The sequence below is a fragment of the Chlorocebus sabaeus genome, chromosome 14 (genome assembly GCF_047675955.1).
Source record: "Chlorocebus sabaeus isolate Y175 chromosome 14, mChlSab1.0.hap1, whole genome shotgun sequence".
In the NCBI taxonomy this organism is placed as follows: domain Eukaryota; kingdom Metazoa; phylum Chordata; class Mammalia; order Primates; family Cercopithecidae; genus Chlorocebus; species Chlorocebus sabaeus.
The window spans coordinates 25615628-25637271 of NC_132917.1; the positions used below are offsets into that span (position 1 = coordinate 25615628).

Consider the following 21644-nt stretch of genomic DNA (forward strand, 5'->3'; position numbering starts at 1 on the left):
CTACATATTGTGTGATTCCATTTATATAAAATATCTGGAATAGCTAAAGCCATAGAAACAGAAAGTAGATTGGCGGTTGTCTAGGTCTGGGGAAAGGGGTTTGGGGGAGAATGAGGAGTAACTGCTAATTGGCTCAAGGTTTCTTTTTGGAGTGATGAAAATGTTCTGGAATTAGGCTGGGCGTGGTGGCTCACGCCTATAAACCCAGCGCTTTGGGAGGCTGAGGAGGGCAGATCACCTGAGGTCAGGAGTTCGAGACCAGCGTGGCCAACATGGTGAAACCCTTTCTCTACTAAAAATACAAAAATTAGCCAGGGGTGGTGGCACACCTGTAATTCCAGCTATTCAGGAGGCTGAGGCAGGAGAACTGCTTGAACCCAGGAGGCAGAGGTTGCAGTGAGCCGAGATTGCACCACTGCACTCCAGCCTGGGAGACAGAGTGAGACTCCATCTCGGAAAAAAAAAAGAAAATGTTCTGGAATTAGATAGTGGTGACGGTTATACAACTCTGAATATACTAAAATCCACTACATTATTAAGCAGTAGAGCTAAAAAAAAATCCACCGAATTGTACACTTTAAAATGGTGAACTTATGATCAGTCAACTACATCTCAATAGAGCTGTTATTTAAACAATGAACAAACAGTCCAGCCTCAGAGACTCATGCTTGTAACCCCCACACTTTGGGAGGCTGAGGTGGGAGGATCATCTGAGGCCAGGAGTCTGAGGCTGTAGCGTGCTTGATTGTGCCAATGAATAGCCACTGCACTCCAACTTGGGCAACAGAGCAAAGATCCCAGCTCTAATTAAAAAAAAAAAGTTTTGGCTCACGCCTGTAATCCCAGCACTTTGGGAGGCTGAGACGGGTGGATCACGAGGTCAGGAGATGGAGACCATCCTGGCTAACACGGTGAAACCCCGTCTCTACTAAAAAAAATACAAAAAAATTAGCCAGGCGTGGTGGCTGGCACCTGTAGTCCCAGCTGCTGGGGAGGCTGAGGCAGGAGAATGGTGTGAACCCAGGAGGCGGAGCTTGCAGTGAGCCGAGATCGCGCCACTGCACTCCAGCCTGGGAGACAGAGCGAGACTCTGTCTAAAAAAAAAAAAAGTTTATGGCCAGGCTCAGTGGCTCATGCCTGTAATCCCAGCACTTTGGGAGTCCAAGGTGGGCGGATCACCTGAGGTCAGGAGTTGAGACCAGCCTAGCCAACATGGTGAAACCCCGTCTCTACAGAAAATACAAAAATTAGCCAGGCATGGTGGCCTGCGCCTGTAGTCCCAGCTACTCGGGAAGCTGAGGCATGAGAATCATTTGAACCCAGGAGGCAGAGGTTGCAGTGAGCTAAGATCACACCACTGCACTCCAGCCTGGGCATCAGAGTGAGACTCCGTCTCAAAACACACATACACACACACACACACACACACACACACACAAATTTTTGTGTGGTTCTATGTAGATGCAGAAAGACTGCCACAATATATTAATAAAAGAGCAAATAAAAATATGAAGTTTTTGTTTGTATTTTTAAATTTTTTTTAGAGATGGGGTCTCGCTATGTTGTCCAGGCTGGTCTCAAACTCCTGGCCTCAAGTGACCCCCCAGCCTCAGTATCCCCAAGTGTTGGGATTACAGGCATAAGCCACCACACCTGGCCAGTTTTAAGGAAATGCGTGTGTGTGTGTTTGCTTAGGAAAAAGTCTAGATATTCAACAAAATGTTGACAGTTATAATCTTTGAATTGTGTGATTATGGGTGATTTTTATTTTATTTTCTTTCTGCCTTTCTGCAATATCTGAAAAAATTTTTTACAATGAATATGTATAACCTTATATCTAATTAATTAGTTCAAACATCTACAGGAAATATGTATCTGTATGACTGCCATCCAGTTTTGTCAAGAATGCTGCTGTGAACATTTCTAAAAGTATTTTCATGTTTATATTTAACATTTTCCCTGGGGTATGGATCCAGGAATGGAAGTGTTGCATTGTAGGCTATGTAAATTCTCAGCTTTACTTGATATTGTCAATTGCTTTTCAAAGTGATTATACTTATGAAAGTTTCCATTGGTCTACATCCTAGAGAGCTCACTGAGTGCTTTTTACTGTCAGCAATTTGGTGAGTGTGATGGATTATTAAAATACTTTTACTACCCTGAACAAAAACAAACAGAAAAAAGAAAGGAAAGAAAACTACTTCCATTTTAAAAACTAAAGGAACACAGGTTTTGGAGTAAGTCAGACCTGGGTTTGAATGCTGGCTCTGCCCCTTCAAGCTCTTTTACTTGGGGAGGTGGCTTACTATCTCTGAGCCTCAGATAGATCATCCCTATCATACAGAACTTCTGAGATTAAACAAGACAAGCACTTAGCACAGTATGCCCGCCATAGGGCTTAACACATGGCAGCTGTGATTATGATTTCTTTTCAGTTCTACTTGCTAATTTCAAGTGGGGATACAAATGAAATGAGCAAGGATAAAAGTCAAAAGGCGACAGTTGGAAGAGGAGAAGAAACAGGCCGAGTAACTCAAAGATAGGACGTTCTGTCCTTGAACAGCAGAACAAGCTGTGCAGGGGCCCGCAGAACAATGGCTGCCTTCTGCAGCTGGCAGAATGGGAAATAACATTCTTGTGGTTTAGTTTATGACGCATACAAAAAGGTGCCGTCCCCCATTAGTGGTCCCTGCTGACCCTCTCTATAGCTGAAAACAAGGAAAGATAAGGCTCCAGAAGCCCCAGCTGGGTCTGCAGCTGAGCTTACAGGATGCCGGGAGGCGTATCTGTGGGGACAGGCAGCCTCAGTGGCAGTGGCAGCAAGGAGAGAGTCCTGCTGCAGACGCTGCTGGAAATGCAGAGCCATCCCCTCTAAGAGGGGAGTGGGAAAATTAGGAAAACAGCAACTTCTTTACAAGGTGCTTCTACACAGTTCATCTGAACTTAACCACCTCCCGACGTGTGGATAGAGCAAAGAAGACTGCAGCTCAGGGAGGTGCAGTGCCTCGGTGCCTTTTGTGTCCAAGGTCATGCAATTAGGGAGAGACTAGGAATCTGAATCTTCCCATATACTCCTTTTAAAATTATTATTGGCCAGGCGCGGTGGCTCACAGCACGCCTGTAATCCTACACTTTGGGAGGCCGAGGCAGGTGGATTACCTGAGGTCAGGAGTTCGAGACCAGCCTGGCCAACATGGTGAAACCCTGCCTCTACTAAAACTATAAAAATTAGCTGGGCGTGGTGGCAGGCGCCTGTAGTCCCAGCTAGTCAGGATGCTGAGGTGAATCACTTCTACCTGGGAGACGGAGGTTGAGTGAACCGAGATCATGCCACTGCACTCCAGCCTGGGTGACAGAGTGAGACTCTGTCTCAAAACTATATATATATATATATATAATTATTATTTTTGTGGCTGGGCACAGTGGCTCACGCCTGTAATCCCAACACTTTGGGAGGCCAAGACAGGTGGACCACCTGAAGTCAGGAGTTCAAGACCAGCCCGGCCAATTTGGTAAAACCCCCCTCTCTACCAAAAATTCAAAAATTAGCTAGGCATGGCGCACGCCTGTAACCCCAGCTACTCAGGATTCAAGCCTAGACGACAGAATGAGTCTCGGTCTTAAAAAAAAAAAAAAAAAAAATTATTGCTTTGTGAAATTTTTGAATTGGGCAACACCTCATTCTATGCCATAGAGTGGGTGTTCCCCACAAGGACTCTAGTATCATCTCTCAGGAGGACACTGGGCCAGAACAGATGGGCCAGTGAGTGCCTTTGAAAGCTCAGGCGCTGGGAACAGGACAGAGGGACAGGGCTGGGTGAGCAGAGGATCAGCACAAATTGGCAGCCTGACCCAATAAAGATGCCAGGGCTATTCTGGGTGGTATGTGGGAGAGAAGGGTTGGGGGAAGGGAGTCTGTAATTGGGGCACCGACCTTCCCATCGACTCCCTCTTCTGCCCCAGGCCTACTTTCCATGATTGATCCTCTATAGAAAGCAGGTTGTGGCAGCCCAGAGCTGAGGCCTGGGTCTGCGTTTATGCACCCCTCCCTTTAAGCACCCCTCCCAGCAGGGCCCCACAGCCACAGTTATCCTGCGTGCAGTAGATCCTATGCGTTCTCCTAGGACTCTCCCTCCGTAATTGGCTACTATCATTTTTTTCCCTTTAATATTAAAAAGTCATCTCTCAGCTCCATCTCAGGGGCTGACACCATTCTCTTTCCTGGCTGTCTGATCATTTCCTTTCCCCTCTCCTTCCTTCCCGTTCTTCCTCTCTCCCTCCCTCCCTCACTCTGTCACCCAGGCTGGAGTGCTGTGGCAAGATCTTGGCACACTGCAACCTCCGCCTCTCAGATTCAAGTAGCTGGGATTATAGGTGACAGCCACCACACCTGGCTAATTTTTGTATTTTTAGTAGAGACGGGGTTTTGCCATGTTGGCCAGGCTGGTCTCGAACTCCTGGCCTGAAGTGATCCACCCGCCTTGGCCTCCCGAAGTGCGGGGATTACAGGGGTGAGTTACCGAGGCTGGCCTCGCCCTCTTGTTCTGAAAGCAGGCATCCGACATCATCGGGTGCGTTTCCTTCTAGTTCCTTCCTGTGCATTCAACACAGACAATCAGGCTTTCCTCTTCGATCTGGCTGCTTTGTCCTGGCAGGCTGTCTGTCCACCTTGTTCCACTGCCCCGCTTGTCTGAACTCTCAGCCTTCCCATTTCCCCTCCATGCTGTACCCAACCCGCCTGGGAAGCTGCAGCTGCTCACTGCTTCACACTATCTTCAATTCCCACAGGTCTGAAGAAATCCAGGGACTCAACGCAGAGCTAGGAATGTTCGTACTGGGGTGAACTTTGCCTCTGTACAAAACCAGTTTAACTTTCTTTCCTGATTCTATTTAAAGCAAGAAACACTCTCTCTTTAAACCAAGAGGCAGAGCCCAGGCGAGGTGGCTCACACCTGTAATCCCAGCACTTTTGGGAGGCCGAGGCAGACAGATTACCTGAGGTCAGGAGTTCAAGACAAGTCTGGCCAACACTGAAACCCCGCCTCTATTAAATACAAAAATTAGCCGGGCATGGTGGCAAACCCCTATAAATCCCAGCTACTCAGGAGGCTGAGGCACAAGAATCGCTTGAACCTGTGAGGTGGAGGTTGCAGTGAGCTGAGATCAGGCCACTGTACTCCAGCCCAGGTGACAGAGTGAAACTCTCTCTCAAAAAAATAAAAATGAAAATAAATAAATAAATAAATAAATAAATAAATAAATAAATAAAATAAACCCAGAGGCAGTTTAACAAAAAATCAACATCTAAAACAAAAACATCAAGTCAAACTGCCCTCGTAGGGCACTTCTAAGGGATAGAGGCAGGCCAGTTTCTCCAGAGTCTCCATAATTAGAATATTGGCTTATCAGTATGAATACAATTCTTCATTGATCATCTCCTCTGTACCAGGCACAGGCCTGGAACCCTACATTATTTCATTTCAACCTCGACAATCCTGCACGGTACCTATTATCCCCACTTTACAGATGAAGAAATTTGGGTTCAGAGAGGTTAAAAAATTTACTCAAGCCCGTGCGTGGTGGCTCATGCCTGTAATCCTAGCACTTTGGGAGGCTGAGGCAGGCGGATAACCTGAGGTTAGGGGTTCGAGACCAGTCTGGCCAAGATGTTGAAACCCCATCTCTACTAAAAATACAAAAATTAGCCAGGCGTGGTGATGCATGCCTGTAATCCCAGCTACTCTGGAGGCTGAGGCAGGAGAATCACTTGAACCCAGGAGGGGGAGGATGCAGTGAGCTGAGATCATGCCACTGCACTCCAGTCTGGGTGACAGAGTGAGACTCCATCTCAAAACAACAACAACAACAACAACAACAAACACTTACTCAAGGCCACTAGTAAGTGGCAGAGCAGGGGCTGGAATTCAGAATGTTCTTTTTTTTTTTTTTTTTTTTGAGTCTTGCTGGGTTGCCCAGGCTGGAGTGCAGTGGTGCAATCTCAGCTCACTGCAACCCCCGCCTCCCAGGTTCAAGCGATTCTTCTCCTACCTCAGCCTCCTGGGTAGCTGGGATTACAGGTGCCCACTACCACACCTGGATAATTTTTGTATTTTTAGTAGAGACGGGGTTTCACCATGTTGGCCAGGCTGGTCTCAACTCCTGACCTCAGGTGATTTGCCCGCCTCAGCTTCCCAAAGTGCTGGGATTATAGGCATGGGCCACCACACCCAGACAAATTCAGAATGTTCTAAATCCAAAGTCTAGTCTCTCTCTACTGCACCACGATGCCTTTGAAAAGAATCTAGGGGCTGGGCACGGTGGCTCACGCTTGTAACCCGGCACTTTGGGAGGAGTTCACTTGAACTCAGGAGTTCAAGACCAGCCTAGGCAACATAGTGAGACCCCTATCTCTACTAAAAATGAAAACAAATTCGCTGGGTATGGTGGTCCATGTCTGTACTGTGGTCTAAACTGCTCAGGAAATTGAAGCAGGAGGATCACTTGAGCTCAGAAGGTCAAGGCTGTAGTGAGCCATGATTGTGCCACTGCATTCCAGCCTGGGCAACAGAGTGAGACCCTGTCTCAAAAAAAGAAAGAAAAGAAAGAAAGAAAAGAATCTAGGGTGGCTGGGGTTACAAAGGTCAAAGGGCTAAAGTTGCAATGGAATTTTGTGTACTATAAACCACAGGGTATGGATCCTGTCACATACATAACCCTTTAGAAGACAATTTTGTGGGGCTGGCGCACACCTGTAATCCTAGCATTTTGGGAGGCTGAGGTGGGTGAACTGCTTGACGTCAGGAGTTTGAGACCAGCCTGGGCAACATAGTAAAACCCTGTCTCTATTTTTAAAAAAAAGAAGACAATTTTACCTAAACACAATTAAAAATGAAGCCTAGGCCAGGTAAGGTGGCTTATGCCTATAATCTCAATACTTTGGAAGGCTGAGATGGGGGTATCACTTGAGTCCAGGAGTTCAAGACCAGCCTGGGCAATGTAGTGAGACCTCATCTCTACAATAAATAAAAAATTAGTCAGACATGGTGGCACAAGCCTGAGGTCCCAGCTACTCAGGAGGCTGAGGTGGGAGGATCACTTGAGCCAAGGAGGTGAGCCAAGATTGTGCCACTGCACTCCAGCCTGGGCAACAGAGTGAGACCTTGTCTCAAAAAATTAAATTAACTGGGCGTGGTGGCATGTACCTGTGGTCCCAGCTACTCAGGGGGCTGAGGTGGGAGGATTGCTTGAGCCTGGGAGGCAGAGGTTTCAGTGAGTCATGATGATGCCATTGCACTCTAGCCTGGGTGACAGAGTGAGACCCTGTCTCAAAAAAATAGAAAAAACTTAAATACAATTTAAAAATCTAGGTCGGGCGCAGTGGCTCATGCCTGTAATCCTAGGACTTTGGGAGGCCGAGACAGGCAGATCACCTGAGGTCAGGAGTTTGAGACCAGCCTGGCCAACATGAAGAAACCCTGTCTCTGCTAAAAATACAAAAATTAGCTGGGTGTGGTGGCACATGCCTACAATCCCAGCTACTCGGGAGGCTGAGATAAGAGAATCTCTGGAACCCGGGAGGCGGAGGTTGCAGTGAGCTGAGATCACGCCATTGCACTCCAGCCTAGGCAACAGTCTATTATGAGAAACTAAAAATAAAAGGTCATACTTGTAAAATATTTATTGCCAAAAAATTTTTTTTTTTATTGAGACAGAGTTTCGCTCTTGTTGCCCAGGCTGGAGTGCAATGGCACGATCTTGCCTCACTGCAACCTCTGCCTCCTGGGTTCAAGCGATTCTCCTGCCTCAGCCTCCTGAGTAGCTGGAGTTACAGGCGTGAGCCACCATACCTGGCTAATTTTGTATTTTTAGTAGAGACAGGATTTCTCCACGTTAGTCAGACTGGTCTCGAACTCTTAACCTCCGGCGATCTGCCTGCCTTGGCCTCCCAAAGTGCTAAGATTACAGGCCTGAGCCACCAAGCAAGTGCAAAAATATTTTTTAAAGTAACTTTAATATTATACAAGATTATGACTGTGGAAGACACCTCACCTTATCTTATTTTGTATCAACTAATGGCTACATAGAGATGGTAGAGAAAAAAGAGAAAGGGCTAGACTTCCAAAATAAGTTGATTAGGGATATTTCTCAAGAGTTGCCTGACAACTCCTTGTTTGAGAGAGAGGCAGTGGTCAGAGGGTGGGGTGGATGCTGAGAGCTGGAGTAGGCGGAGGGAGAATGTTTTTCGAACAGAAGCTTTCTAATGGGACAGCATGACTTTAGGTAATTTCTTACAAACGATGTTTTTTCCTCTCACTTTGAGCAGCTGTCAGTGTTCTCATCCCCAGAATGCCACAGGCCGAAATAAAGCAAAATATTCCACACTTGAGTTGAGCAAATGGAACAACGCCCTGATTAGTTAAATATGCTTTGGAGAGAAATAACTTTTCTGTTTGTTTTTTAGCCCTAATTAAGCGATGTGGCGAGTGGTGGGATCCAATGCTGAAGAAAGGACCTTTTCTGTGGGGAGTGGAGAAATTTGTTTCACAGCTGCAGCCTCAGATCCCATGGTCCCTGAAATGAGGAAAGTTGCCTTGTTCAAGGACCTCCCTGCCCTCAACCTTCCGCCGTGAAATGAGGGACATGGAGCAGATGACCTCAGAGATCCAGGCCAGCAGCTCCCTGCCCCCTACTGTGCCCCACCAGGCTCTCTCTGCCAAGTCAGAATCACAACTGGGATTTCAATTACCGTGGAATTCTTTTTACTTTATTCTAACCATCCTGGCTTTAAAAAGAGTAATTTTAAAAACTTGTTTCATATAAAAAATTCTAGAACTGGCCAGGCACGGTGGCTCATGCCTGTAATATCAGCACTTTGGGAGGCCGAGGTGCGTGGATCACCTGAGGTCGGGAGTTCGAGACCAGCCTGACCAACATGGAGAAACCCCTTCTCTACTAAAAATACAAAATTACCCAGGCATGGTGGCGTATGCCCGTAATCCCAGCTACTCAGGAGGCTGAGGCAGGAGAATTGCTTGAACCCGGGAGGCAGAGGTAGTGGTAAGCCAAGATCATGCCACTGCACTTTCACATGGGCAACAAGAGCAAAAATCCATCTAAAAAAAAAAAAAAAAAAATCCTAGAACCATTTTTACTTGCCTTTTCTATTTTTGTATTTTTTAAAGTTCTGAAATAAATATTAAATATTGCAAATTGCAGTCATCAGACATAGTGGACAGTGGCAAAAAAATGAAAAAGAAAAGAAAATAATATATTCATGATTACCTGTTCTCTCTCTTTCTTTTTTTTTTTTTTTTTGATATGTAGTCTTGCTCTGTGGCCCAGGTTGGAGTGCAAAGGCACGATCTCAGCTCATTGCAACCTCTGCCTCCCAGGTTCAAGCAATTCCCCTGCCTCAGCCTCCCAAGTAGCTGGGATTACAGGTGTGATCCACCGTACCCAGATACCTGATATTTCTTAATAACTGTTTTGAAGTAATTTATTTCTTGGAATTCTTTATTATATTAGAGCATTCTGTAATTACTGTTCATATAATTTGTATTTAAGTGTAGTAAGAACATTGGTAAATCATAATTGCCTTTTTTTTTTTTTTTTTTTTTTTTTTGAGACAGGGTCTCACTCTGTTGACCAGGCTGGATGGAGTGCAGTGGTATAATCATGGCTCAGTGCAGCCTCAACCTCCTAGGTTCAAGCAATCCTCCCACCTCAGCCTCCCAAGTAGCTGGGAGTACAGGCATGTGCTAATGCCCAGCTAACTTTTTGTATGTTTTGTAGAGATGGGGTCTCACTCTGTTGCCCAGGCTGGTTTTGAACACCTGGGCTCAACCCATCTACCTGCCTCAGTCTCCTAAAGTGCTGGGATTACAGGCATCAGCCACTGTACCTGGCCTATAATTGCCTTTTACCCTACCCAGATGTATTTGAATATTTTCTGTACATATGTTGTACTTGGTCTTTATTCTGAACAGGTACAAACATATTCTGTATAAAACAGCATGGTTATGAATACACTTAACCATAATTTTGGAAAACCTTGTGAATCTATTTATAGCTTTAAATTTTCAATATAAGAATTTCAGGGAGGCCGGGTGCTGTGGTGCACGCCTGTAATCTCAGCACTTTGGGAGGCTGAGGTGAGTGGAGGTCAGGAGTTCAAGACCAGCCTGGCCAATATGGCGAAACCCCGTCTCTACTAAAAATGCAAAAATTAGCCAGGAGTGGTGGTGGGCGCCTGTAATCCCAGCTACTCAGGAGGCTAAGGCAGGAGAATCACTTGAATCCAGGAGGTGGAGGCTGCAGTAAACCGAGATCGCACCATTGCACTCCAGCTTGGGCAACAAAAGCAAAACTCCATCTCAAAAAAAAAAAAAAAAAAAAATTAAGGGAACACTGTCCAATTGGTATTCATTTAGAAGAGTTGCCAACACAAACCTACAAATGCAATGTGGAAGCAACTATATGCAGATTTAAATTAATGGGTATAATGAGTGTGTATGTTAGGACTAATTCTTTGCAAAGAATCTTGGAAAAGAAAACACTATAAAAGCTGCTGTACTTTATAGTCTGGTAGTTAAAATCCTGTCCTTTCATAGCTGCAGCCTGGGTTCAATTCTTGGTCAGGGTAGTCCCTTTACAAAGGATAAAATTAAGGCCGGGTTCGGTGACTCAAGCCTGTAATCCCAGCTACTCAGGAGGCTGAGGCATGAAAATTGCTTGAACCCAGGAGGCGGAGGTTGCAGTGAGCCAAGATATTGCCACTGCACTCTAGCCTGGGCGACAGAGTGAGAATGTCTCAAAAAAAAATAAAATAAAATAAAAATAAAAATAATAAAATTTAAGGCCAGTTGCATGCAGTGGCTCCTGCCTGTATTCCCAGCACTTTGGGAAGCTGAGGTGGGAGGATTAGCGTGAAGCCAGGAGTTCAAGACCAGCCCAGGCAACACAGCGAGCTATCATGGTGCCACTGCACCGCAGCCTGGGTGACAGATAAGACTGCATCTCAACAACAGCAGCAAAATAATGCAACTTAACACTATGGAGGTAAATTTAAAGCAAATAACTTTTGGCTGTGCGTGGTGGCTTACACCTGTAATCCTAGCACTTTGGGAGGCCAAGGCAAGAAGATCACTTGAGGTCAGGAGTTCAAAACCAGCCTAGTCGACATGGTGAAACTCTGTCTCAACTAAAAATACAAACAAATCAGCCGGGCATGGTGGTGGGTGCCTGTAATCCCAGCTACTCAGGAGGCTGAGGCAGGAGAATTGCTTTAACCTGGGAGGCGGAGGTTGCAGTGAGCCGAGATCATGCCACTGCACTACAGCCTGGGTGACACAGCAAGATTCTGTATCATAACATAAATAAAATAAAATAAAATAAGTAAAAATAAAGCAAATAGCTTCTGCGGAAAAAACAGAGTTTTCCAGTTTTCCAGTGGCAAAGAACCGACTCTTTTTTCACAACTTTCCCTGCTCAAGGACAGTGGGAGGAATCACAGAGAGGAAAGGTGGAGGCCAGGTGAGGTGGCTTGTGCCTGTAATCCCAGAACTTTGGGAGGCCAAGGTGGGCGGATCACTGGAGATCAGGAGTTCAAGACCAGCCTGGCCAACATGGTAAAACCCCGTATCTACTAAAAATATAAAAATTAGGCTGGGCATGGTGGCTCACGCCTGTAATCCCAGCACTTTGGGAGGCCGAGGCGGGCGGATCACGAGTTCAGGAGTTTGAGACCATCCTGGCCAACATGGTGAAACCCAGTCTCTACTAAAAATACAAAAATTAGCTGGGCATGGCGGCACATGCCTGTAGTCCTGGCTACTCGGGAGGCTGAGGCAGGAGAATTGTTTGAACCCAGGAGGCGGAGGTTGCAGTGACCCGAGATGACGCCACTACACTCCAGCCTGACGACAGAGCTAGACTCCATCTCAAAAACAAAAACAAAAAATTGGCCAGGTGTGGTGGTGTGCACCTGTAATCCCAGCTACTTGGGAGGCTGAGGCTAGAGAATTACATGAGTCTGGGAGGTGGAGGTTGCAGTGAGCCGAGATGGCACCACTGCATTCCAGCCTGGGGACAGAGCAAGACTCCATCTCAAAAAAAAAAAAAAAAAAAGAAGAAGAAGAAAAGAAAGAAGGCTGGGCACAGTGGCTCACACCTGTAATCCCAGCACTTCAGGAGGCCGAGGCAGGGGGATCACCTGAGGTCAGGAGTTCGAGACCAGCCTGACCAACATGGTGAAACCCTGTCTCTACTAAAAATATAAAAACAATTAGCCAAGCGTAGTAGTGGGCACCTGTAATCCCAGCTACTGGGGAGGCTGAGGCAGGAGAATTGCTTGAACCCAGGAGGTGGAGGTTGCAATGAGCCGAGATCACGCCACTGCACTCCAGCCTGGGCAACAAGAGCAGAGGGCTTTTAGGGACATACATTAGAACCCTTTAATAAAGAGCACAAACTTGCCTTTAAAGCAGAAGATCAGGGTAAAAAAGACAATGGGCTAGAAATTGGCAACATTACACAGTAAAGAAGGATCTGTATTCTAGCAAGCTTCTTTCTTTTTAAAAAGTTATTATAGGGGCCAGGTGCAGTGGCTCATGCCTGTAATCCCAGCACTTTGGGAGGCTGAGGCGGGCAGATCATGAAGTCAGGAGATTAAGACAATCCTGGTTAACACGGTGAAACCCCGTCTCTACTAAAAATACAAAAAATTAGCCGGGCGTGGCGGCGGGCGCCTGTAGTCCCAGCTATTCAGGAGGCTGAGGCAGGAGAATGGTGTGAACCTGGGAAGCGGAGCTTGCAGTGAGCCGAGATAGCACCACTGCACTCCAGCTAGGCAATACAGCGAGACTCCGTCTCAAAAAAAAAAAAAAAAAAAGTTATTATAGGTATCTACTATAAAAATTAATTAAAGTATGCTGTTTTAAGGTAGCTACTTTTATTTTTAAAATCTGTGAATGGTTTTTTCCAGCATATACAAACCATTTTAACTCTCAAAAAGGAGAAAAGTTTATGTATAAAAAAAATATGGTGGAAAGTTCATATCTAATTGTAAGTAAACACTACCACTAGGTGGAATTTTCATTCTTTCTATGTTTATTTAAATTTTCCATAATGAAAACATTGCTTGCAACTGAAGTAAGGGTTACTTAAAAGGAAGAAAGTAAATTTAAAAAAAATTTTTTTTAGAGATGAGGACTCATTCTGTCGCCCAGGCTAGAGGAGAGTAGCATGATCCTAGCTTACAATAGCCTGGGCTCAAGCAATCTCTCTGTCTCAGCCCACAGAGTAGCTGGAATTACACACATGAACACCCGGTGGAAGAAAGCAAACTTTTAAAAACATTAAAAAAAAAATTAGCTGGCCATGGTGGCAACTGCCTGCTGCTTCAAGCTACTCAGGAGGCTGAGTGGGAGGACGGCTTGAGCCCAGGAGTCAAGGCTGCAGTGAGCTGTGATCACACCACTGCACTCTAGCCTGAGTGCAGACAGAGCTAGACTCTGTCTCAAAAATAATACAAATAAATAAAAAACAAAAATAAGGAGTGGAAGTCCAGGCTGGGTGGGGAGGCTCATGCCTGTGATCCCAACGCTGGGAGACAATGGGATGAGGATCACTTAAGCCCAGGACTTCATGACCAGCCTAGGCAAAAAAGTGAGATCCTGTTTCTACAAAAGATAAAAAATTTAGCTGGTGTAATGGTGCATACCTGTGGCCCCAGTTACTCAGGAAGCTGAGGCAGGAGGATCACTTGAGCCCGGGAGCCCAAAGCTGCAGTGAGTTATATACCCCAGCCTGGGTGACAGTGTGAGATCCCAACTCAAGAAAAAAGAAAGCAAGCAAGGAAGTAAGCAAGAAAATAAAGAAAGGAAGAAAGAGAAAGGAAGAGAGAGAGAGAAAGAGAGAGAGAGAGAGAAAGAAAGATGAGGTTTCACCATGTTGGCCAGGCTGGTCTCGAACTCCTGACCCCAAGTGATCCACCTGCCTCGGCCTCCCAAAGTGCTGGGATTACAGGCGTGAGCCACCACCACGCCCAGCAGAAAGAACTTTTCTTTTCTTTTCTTTCTTTTTTTTTTTTTTTTGAGACGGAGTCTTGCTCTTGTTGCCCAGGCTGGAGTGCAATGGCATGATCTTGGCTCACTGCAACCTCTGCCTCCCGAGTTCAAGCGATTCTCCTGCCTCAACCTTCCTAGTAGCTGGGATTACAGGCACCTGCCACCACACCCAGCTAATTTTTTTTGTATTTTTAGTAGAAATGGGGTTTCATTATGTTGGCCAGGCTGGTCTCAAATTCCCGACCTCAGGCCATCCACCTGCCTCAGCCTCCCAAAGTGCTGAGATTACAGGCTTGAGCTACCGCGCCCAGCTAGAAAGAACTTTTCTAAGCATAAGATAACCCTTCAGAGTGAAGCCTCGCCAGCATCTAACTCCAGCAAATGACATTGGAGCAGTGGTTTTCTAGCCTGCCTTCAAATGCAGAATCACAAAACCTAAGACCTGGGATCCTTTAAATCAGACTCTCTGGAGCCCAACTCACAGGTATTGTAGCTGCAGCCAGGGTGGAAAACCTCTGTGATAGCTGATGTACTATTGAGAATCTCTACCTAGATTGGAAAGGTGGATTGTAGGTGTAAAGTGATACCATTGAAAAGTCCGCTATTCGTGTGCTTGCCACTTACAAACTTATGTGGTATCACCTTAAGTAAAATCAGCCTTTAAGAAATCAGCCTTTAGGCATCTGATGCTTCAGTGAGAAGCTGTAGACCTCTTGCTAGCTTCCCATTCCAGATTTGGAGAGACTCTTGCCCTATTTTAACATTAATGTTCCCAGGCTAGAGAGAGCAAAGAATCTCCAGGAAGGTGCATTGGTGTCTGGCCTCCTAAGCACTTCTCTCTATATATTTGCAATTAAGGGCCCATGGCTCAGGCGGGTGAGGCCTCACTCTGTTGGGATGTTCTTTATGGCCACCAGCAGAGGGAGCCGCACACCCAGCCAATGGCCGCAGCTGCACCCAAGGGGCTAGGACGTGGAAAAAGGTGGAAATGCTGAATCACCCGGATGAGCCAGCCCGCTGAGATTGGATCACAGCTCTATCACATCATGATCTGATTACTTAATTCCCACTGGACTGTGAGCTCGGACCATATCTAATTTATCTTCCGTCTCCTGAGTCTTGCACAGCATCCGGCATACAGTAGCCCTTGGCAAATATTAACTGTGGTTGCTATTTCGGGCATCTGACAAATGAATATTCACCAGACCTGGCCATGTGTTAGCATTCGCTAGGATTGTCAAGAGGCTGAGATGTTCTTCCTCCCTCCTGAGATCACTCACAAGGTATTTTCTGCATCCCAGATCAATGAGACATTTTTTTCCCAGAACACCCTTCCATCATAGAGACCCCTACAAATTAGATCATGAGAAATTCCTCCCCCATCGGCATCCTCCCCATCTTTTCCCCAATCCACAAAACATCTGTCTCCCTGCAGGCAGAGCCTCAGGCCCCTCACCAGTCCCAACCTGGAGTGGACCCACAAGTCCCTCAGCCCAGATGGCTGGGTTAGAGACTCACACGCCGGCTGGCACCAGTGGCTGGAACTTCCACTGCTCCTCCTCACAGTCCAGGAAAAGCCGGTTCATGATCTTGTTCTTCTCTTCCGGTGGGATGAAGTTCTCGATGATTAGGTACCTGAAAGCAGGAATGAAGGAGCAATGGGAAACTGGCTGAGTGAGAGACCACAAGGTGCCTGTAAGGGGTTTAAGTATTAGAAGCAACAAGCCAAGAGGCAGAGGGGGCCAGGAGCAGTGGCTCACGCCTGTAATCCCAGCACTTTGGGAGGCCGAGGTGGGTGGATCACGAGGTCAGGAGATCGAGACCATCCTGGCTAACATGGTGAAATACCATCTCCGTCTCTACTAAAAATACAAAAAAAAAAAAAAATTAGCCAGGCGAGGTGGCGGGCGCCTGTAGTCCCAAGCTACTCGGGAGGCTGAGGCAGGAGAATGGAGTGAACCCAGGAGGCAGAGCTTGCAGTGAGCCGAGATGGCACCACTGCACTCCAGCCTGGGTGACAGAGCGAGACTTCGTCTAAAAAAACTAAGTTAATTAATTAATTTATTTATTTATTTTAAAAAAAAGAGGCAGAGGCAATGTGGAGGTGGGAAAATCAAGAAGTTAAGCAGAAAGGATCCCTACAGAAATACTGCAGCTTGAAAAATCACTGCTTCTAATAGGTACACAAAAATAGAAAAATGAATAAACACTATGATTGGATAGCATAATAGGGTGACTATAGTCAATAACTTAATTGTATATATATGTGTATATATGTGTGTATATATGTGTGTACATACATGTGTATATATATGTGTGTGTATGTGTGTGTATATATATGTTTTTTTTTTGAGACAGTTTTGCACTTGTTGCCCAGGCTGGAGTGCAATGGTGTGATCTCAGCTCACTGGAACCTCTACCTCCGGGGTTCAAGTGATTCTCCTGCCTCAGCCTCCCGAGTAGCTGGGATTACAGGCACATGCCACCATAGCCGGCTAATTTTTGCATTTTTAGTAGAGACAGGGTTTCACCACGTTGACCAGGCTGGTCTCAAACTTCTGACCTCAGGGGATCCCCCCGCCTTGGCCTCCCAAAGTGCTGGGATTACAGGTATGAGCCACCACCCGAGCCAATTGTATATTTTAAAATAACTTAAAGAGTGTAACTGGATTGTTTGTAACTTGAAGAATAAATGTTTGAGGCGATGGATACCCCATTCTCCATGATCTGCTTAGTTCACATTGCACGCCTGTATCCAAACATCTCATGTGGCCAGGTGCAGTGGCTCGCACTTGTAATCCCAGCCCTTTGGGAGGCCGAGGTGGGCGGATCACCTGAGGTCAGGAGTTTGAGGTCACTCCAGGGTGGATGACACAGCAATATTCCATCTTCAAAAACAAAAAATCTAATGTATCCCACAAATATTAATATATATACCTACTATATACGCATACTATATACATATACTATATACATTTTAAAAATAATTTTTAAAACAGATTTAAAAATAATTTTTTTTTTGAGACGGAGTCTCGCTATGTTGCCCAAGCTGGAGCTCCATCTCAGCTCACTGCAAGCTCTGCCTCCCAGGATTACATCATTCTCCTGCCTCAGCCTCCCAAGTAGCTGGGACTACAGGCGCCCACCACCACGCCTGGCTAATTTTTTATAATTTTAGTAGAAGTGGGGTTTCTCTGTGTTAGCCAGGATGGTCTCGATCTCCTGACCTCGTGATCCGCCCGCCTCGGCCTCCCAAAGTGCTGGGATTACAGACATGAGCCACCTTTTTTTTTTTTTTTTTTTTTGAGACGTTGTCTCGCTCTGTCACCCAGGCTGGAGTGCAGTAGCGTGATCTTGGCTCACTGCCACCTCCACCTCCCAGGTTCAAGCAATTCTGCCTCAGCCTCCCGAGTAGCTGGGATTACAGGCGCCTGCCACCATGCCCAGCTAATTTTTATTTTTATTTTTTTATTTTATTTTTATTTTTTTACTTTTTTTGAGACGGAGTCTCGCTCTGTCGCCCAGGCTGGAGTGCAGTGGCCGGATCTCAGCTCACTGCAAGCTCCGCCTCCCGGGTTCACGCCATTCTCCTGCCTCAGCCTCCCGAGTAGCTGGGACTACAGGCGCCCGCCACCTCGCCCGGCTAGGTTTTTATATTTTTAATAGAGACGGGGTTTCACCATGTTGGTCAGGCTGGTCTCAAACTCCTGACCTCAGGTGATCCACCCGCCTCGGCCTCCCAAAGTGCTGGGATTACAGGCGTGAGCCCACTGCGCCCGGCCCTAAAAATAAATTTTAAAAAATTTAAAATCACTGCTTCTTATGCAAAGATGGTAGCCTCAGGGCCTTCAGAGTTAATTTTGGCCAGCACCTAGCGTCCATTTTGAGGGGTTCATAAAATACAGGCAGAGGAGGTAGAAGAAACTCCAGCACGTGGGCCCATCCCTCAGTCCTCAGACGCATTTTGTTCCTAAGGGACTCATGGGAGAGGAGACAGTCAGGATGCGGCCTTCGGGAAGGAGAGGCCTGAGTAATGATGGCTGGCTGTGGGACCCGGGAGGAAAAGAGCTGCGGGCCCTACTTGAGCTTGAGTTCGCGGGTCTGCTCGTTCTGCGCCTCCTCCAGGTCCTGCCGCACGCGGATGTACTCATCATGCTGGTCCTGGATCTCCGCCTTCACCGCCTGCAGCTTGGCGTAGAGCTGGATGGGGACAGGTGCCACTCAGAGGCTGCTTGGTGTAGCAATGAGGCCCCAGTCACTCAGCCTGGGCCGCAGGGCTGCAGGCTCAGAGTCCACCGACTCAGCCCACGATGAGGCTGGGGGTCCTTTTCTTTACTCCCTGCTGTGCCCAACCCACCACGAATTGGGCTGGGCTATTTAAAGGGGTGCCCCGTCCTCCTACACTGAGGCCTGTGGCCATTGCCTGCTCTTTCTCAGCTGCTATCAGCATCGTGGAGTGTTCAAACGGGAGGGGACCCCAGGGACCTTTTGGTCCAATACCCTCCTTTCACAGAGGAGGAAGCCAGGCACAGACTTGCTCAAGGTCACACAACCAGCAAATAGAAGAGCTGGAACTGGGACTCAGGGCCCATTTGGAGATCAAGGGCTCATTTGGAGACCCGGCTCAGGGAGCAGGAAGCCTGAAAGAGTTTGGAAGGTGACTCCTCCCACTCCAGTCTCTTCAGGGGCTCTCAAAAGTGGGGTGTGGAGGCAGCATGGCCATCCTGCTGCTCTCCAAAGCCGCTGAGGGCTGGGTCCATGGTAACTGCCTCAGTGGGAGTGTCTCTGTCGGGCCTGCCCCAGGGCAGTCACATCAGCCACCCCAAAGGGTCTCCAGGTTTCTCCCAGAATCCAAGCTGGAGCTCTGCTGCTTCCTGCCCTAGACCCTCCTCACATGTACATGTCTTTCCCTTGCTACGGGCTTTGCAGGGTCCTGGTGAGCGGCTATTCTCATCCCTTGACATGTCCTTGAGGGCCTTATGCTCCCCGCCTGAGCTTCCTGGGGTTCCAGTCTCCTCCTCAGCCTCTCTGTATTCCCCTGGCCCTGCTCCAGGCCCAGCTATCCCAACTGTGACTCACTGGTGACACTGAATGGGGAAATCACCCAGGACCATAAGGATGGTAACCCTGGATACTGCAAGTGACAGAGTTTGCAGCCTGTCACAGCCCACCCTGGCCCAGGAGAAAAGGCTCTACTCCACCCCCAGCCCCCGCCTCCTGCCTCCCCCTGCTATTCACTCCCGAGGCCCAAGCCATGTCACTCAAGGGTTCAGCAGTTCCAGCCAAATGGGGAGGAGTCCCTGAAGCAGACACCCTTGGGCAGAGACTGCTGGGCCTCCAGCACACCTTGACTGGTCCTACTGCAGCATCTCACCTTCTTGAGTTTCTTGGTTTTGACCTCCACCTCCTGCTGCAGGGACGTGTAGGTGCCCCGGAGCTCCATGGTCTCCTCATCTCGGAGCATCATCTCCTGCTGCATCTCCCGTTCACGACGTTTCTAGGCCAAGGACGGACAGTGTGGCTCAAAGGAGCAGAGCATACCCAGGAGGGCCAAGAACGCTCAGGGGACTGGCTCACTCTCCCTGTGTCGGGACCTGGCTTCACCATGGCCCATGGCCCACATCCACCGCTCCCACCCAATCCTGCACAGCCCCTGGGAACCCGCTTCTCAGTTCCTAGGGCCATGCCTTTGCCAGGCTCTGCACCATATGGATGGAGACTCCAGTCCTAAGAGCTGGCCTACTCCAGGGGTGTTAGTCACACAGATGGAGGCACATCACACTGCCTTCCAAGCTGCCTCACCCTCTCCCCAAGTAGTGTAACAGTTTATTGGTAAGACCAACAAATTGTGGTTCTTGATGATTTAGGGAAATAGTCATACAGTTGGCAAAGAACTCGCACCACCTTGTGGAAGGCCCAGGAATTAGCACCAGGTGGCTTGTGGAGGCTGACATCATGGAGAGCTATCACGTCCTCTCACCCACCAGCTAGCAGTGCCCCTGCCAGAGGGAAGACCGTGGGCTAGTAGACCTGTGGGACCCAGGGTGGCATGTCTGAGATTCTCAGCACTGTAATTCCAGAGATCCAGAGTCCACCATGGTTTACTGCCCTACACCTCCCAGATACGAGCTGCAGGCCACGCTCTCCAAGGGGACCTGGCACCTGGCGGCCCTACCTGCTCGGCAATCTCCTGCCTCTTCAGTTCCAACATCTTCTGCTGCTCGTTGGTGTGATCCATGATGTTCCTGCCCCCAATGAGGAGCTTGCTCTCCATGGCCTGGGGACACAGAGGGGTTGGGAGGTGGGCTTTGCAAAGGGTCCACAACATTGCCAGCTGGAGAGATTGTGCTTCCCTGCTCTGTGGTCCTTCTGGGAGTGGACACAAGATGTGTCCCAGATGGGGCCTTGTGGCTTTCAGGGAGAATGGAGTTTTCCCCTCCAGCATCTCAGGTCCCAGTGCAAGGCTCTCATTGTCAGCAGGACTACTAGGGAGGCACAGAGGGTGCCCCTCGGGGATGTAGGGCACCTGATCTGTTTGCTTTGGATACACAGGAAAGGTTGGTTCACCAGGGCTAGGAGGAGGATGGGGGTGGCAACCTAATCCTGGCAACCAGGACCCAGCTGGTGTTGAGGATTGGGAAAGATAAGATACAGTCACCAGGTAGGCCAGCCCTTAGCTAACTGGCTTCCAACTCAGGAAGACAGCTCTCAACACAGGCAGCAGGAAAGCGTCTAAATCTTCAGCTGATGTGGAAAGCAGAAGAAAAGTCAAAGGGAGCAGACTGCACAGCAAGAAGGAACAGCACGGGCCCAGCACAGCAGGAGCTTTGGAGAAGGCCAGGAAGACGGTTCTACCCACTTACCTTGAGGCTTTGGGCAAATTATTCCCTTGAGGGCTGTCATCTACAATACTGGAACGCTGCCTATGTTCCAGGATGGCTGGCAAACATTTGCTGAGCACTAAGTATCTGTTAGATACTGAGCTAAGCCCTTAACACCATGGTTTCCATCCTCCCCTAAGAGGGGCTATTCCCCTCCCCGTTTAACAAATGAAGACATTGAGAATGACCAGCCTAAGGCCATGCAGCTATTGAGTAGCAAAGAGGAGAGATTTGAACCCCACACTCCCAGCCTTACTCTGCGAAAGCTCCTAGTCAGTGCTTTGGAATCTGAAGCTGAAATAATGTCAGATTTGTGTAAACTGTGACTACATAAAATGTATTTTCAAGAGGGTGCTGTCGGCAGCCTCTCGAAAACTATTCTGGTTTGGGGGGTGCCTGATTTGAAATTTTAGAAAATGAAAATAAAATAAGAAGAAAGTGCTCTCCCAGGGTACCCAGTTGTCCTCTGACTTCATCACGGGCCTCCTGGAAGGTTGAAATCACCTTGAACCAGTGGAAAAAGCTGGCTGCTTTTCCACTGGACTTTTTTTTTTTTCCCAGTGGAAACAGCTGACCTGCCTGAGGGATCTCAAAGCAGGGGGTGCTGTCAGACTTGGGGAGCAGGAGACCACCTGTAAGAGCCACATCACTGGGAACACAGCCGGACAAGGGTTAACGGTGGCTTTCGGGAGGTCAG

General features: G+C 47.7%; 1 protein-coding gene across 1 annotated transcript in view; it reads right to left on the reverse strand.

Moving 5' to 3' along the window:
- KIF3C (kinesin family member 3C) overlaps positions 1-21644 on the reverse strand; it is a 53160-nt gene that overhangs the window by 6421 nt on the left and 25095 nt on the right. Inside the window, exons 2-5 of the mRNA XM_007971255.3 lie at positions 20242-20343; positions 19441-19563; positions 18148-18266; positions 15585-15701 (exon numbers count right to left, since the gene is read on the reverse strand). Of these exons, the coding sequence (XP_007969446.1) occupies positions 15585-15701; positions 18148-18266; positions 19441-19563; positions 20242-20343 (461 nt within the window). The remainder of the gene's footprint in view (positions 1-15584; positions 15702-18147; positions 18267-19440; positions 19564-20241; positions 20344-21644) is intronic.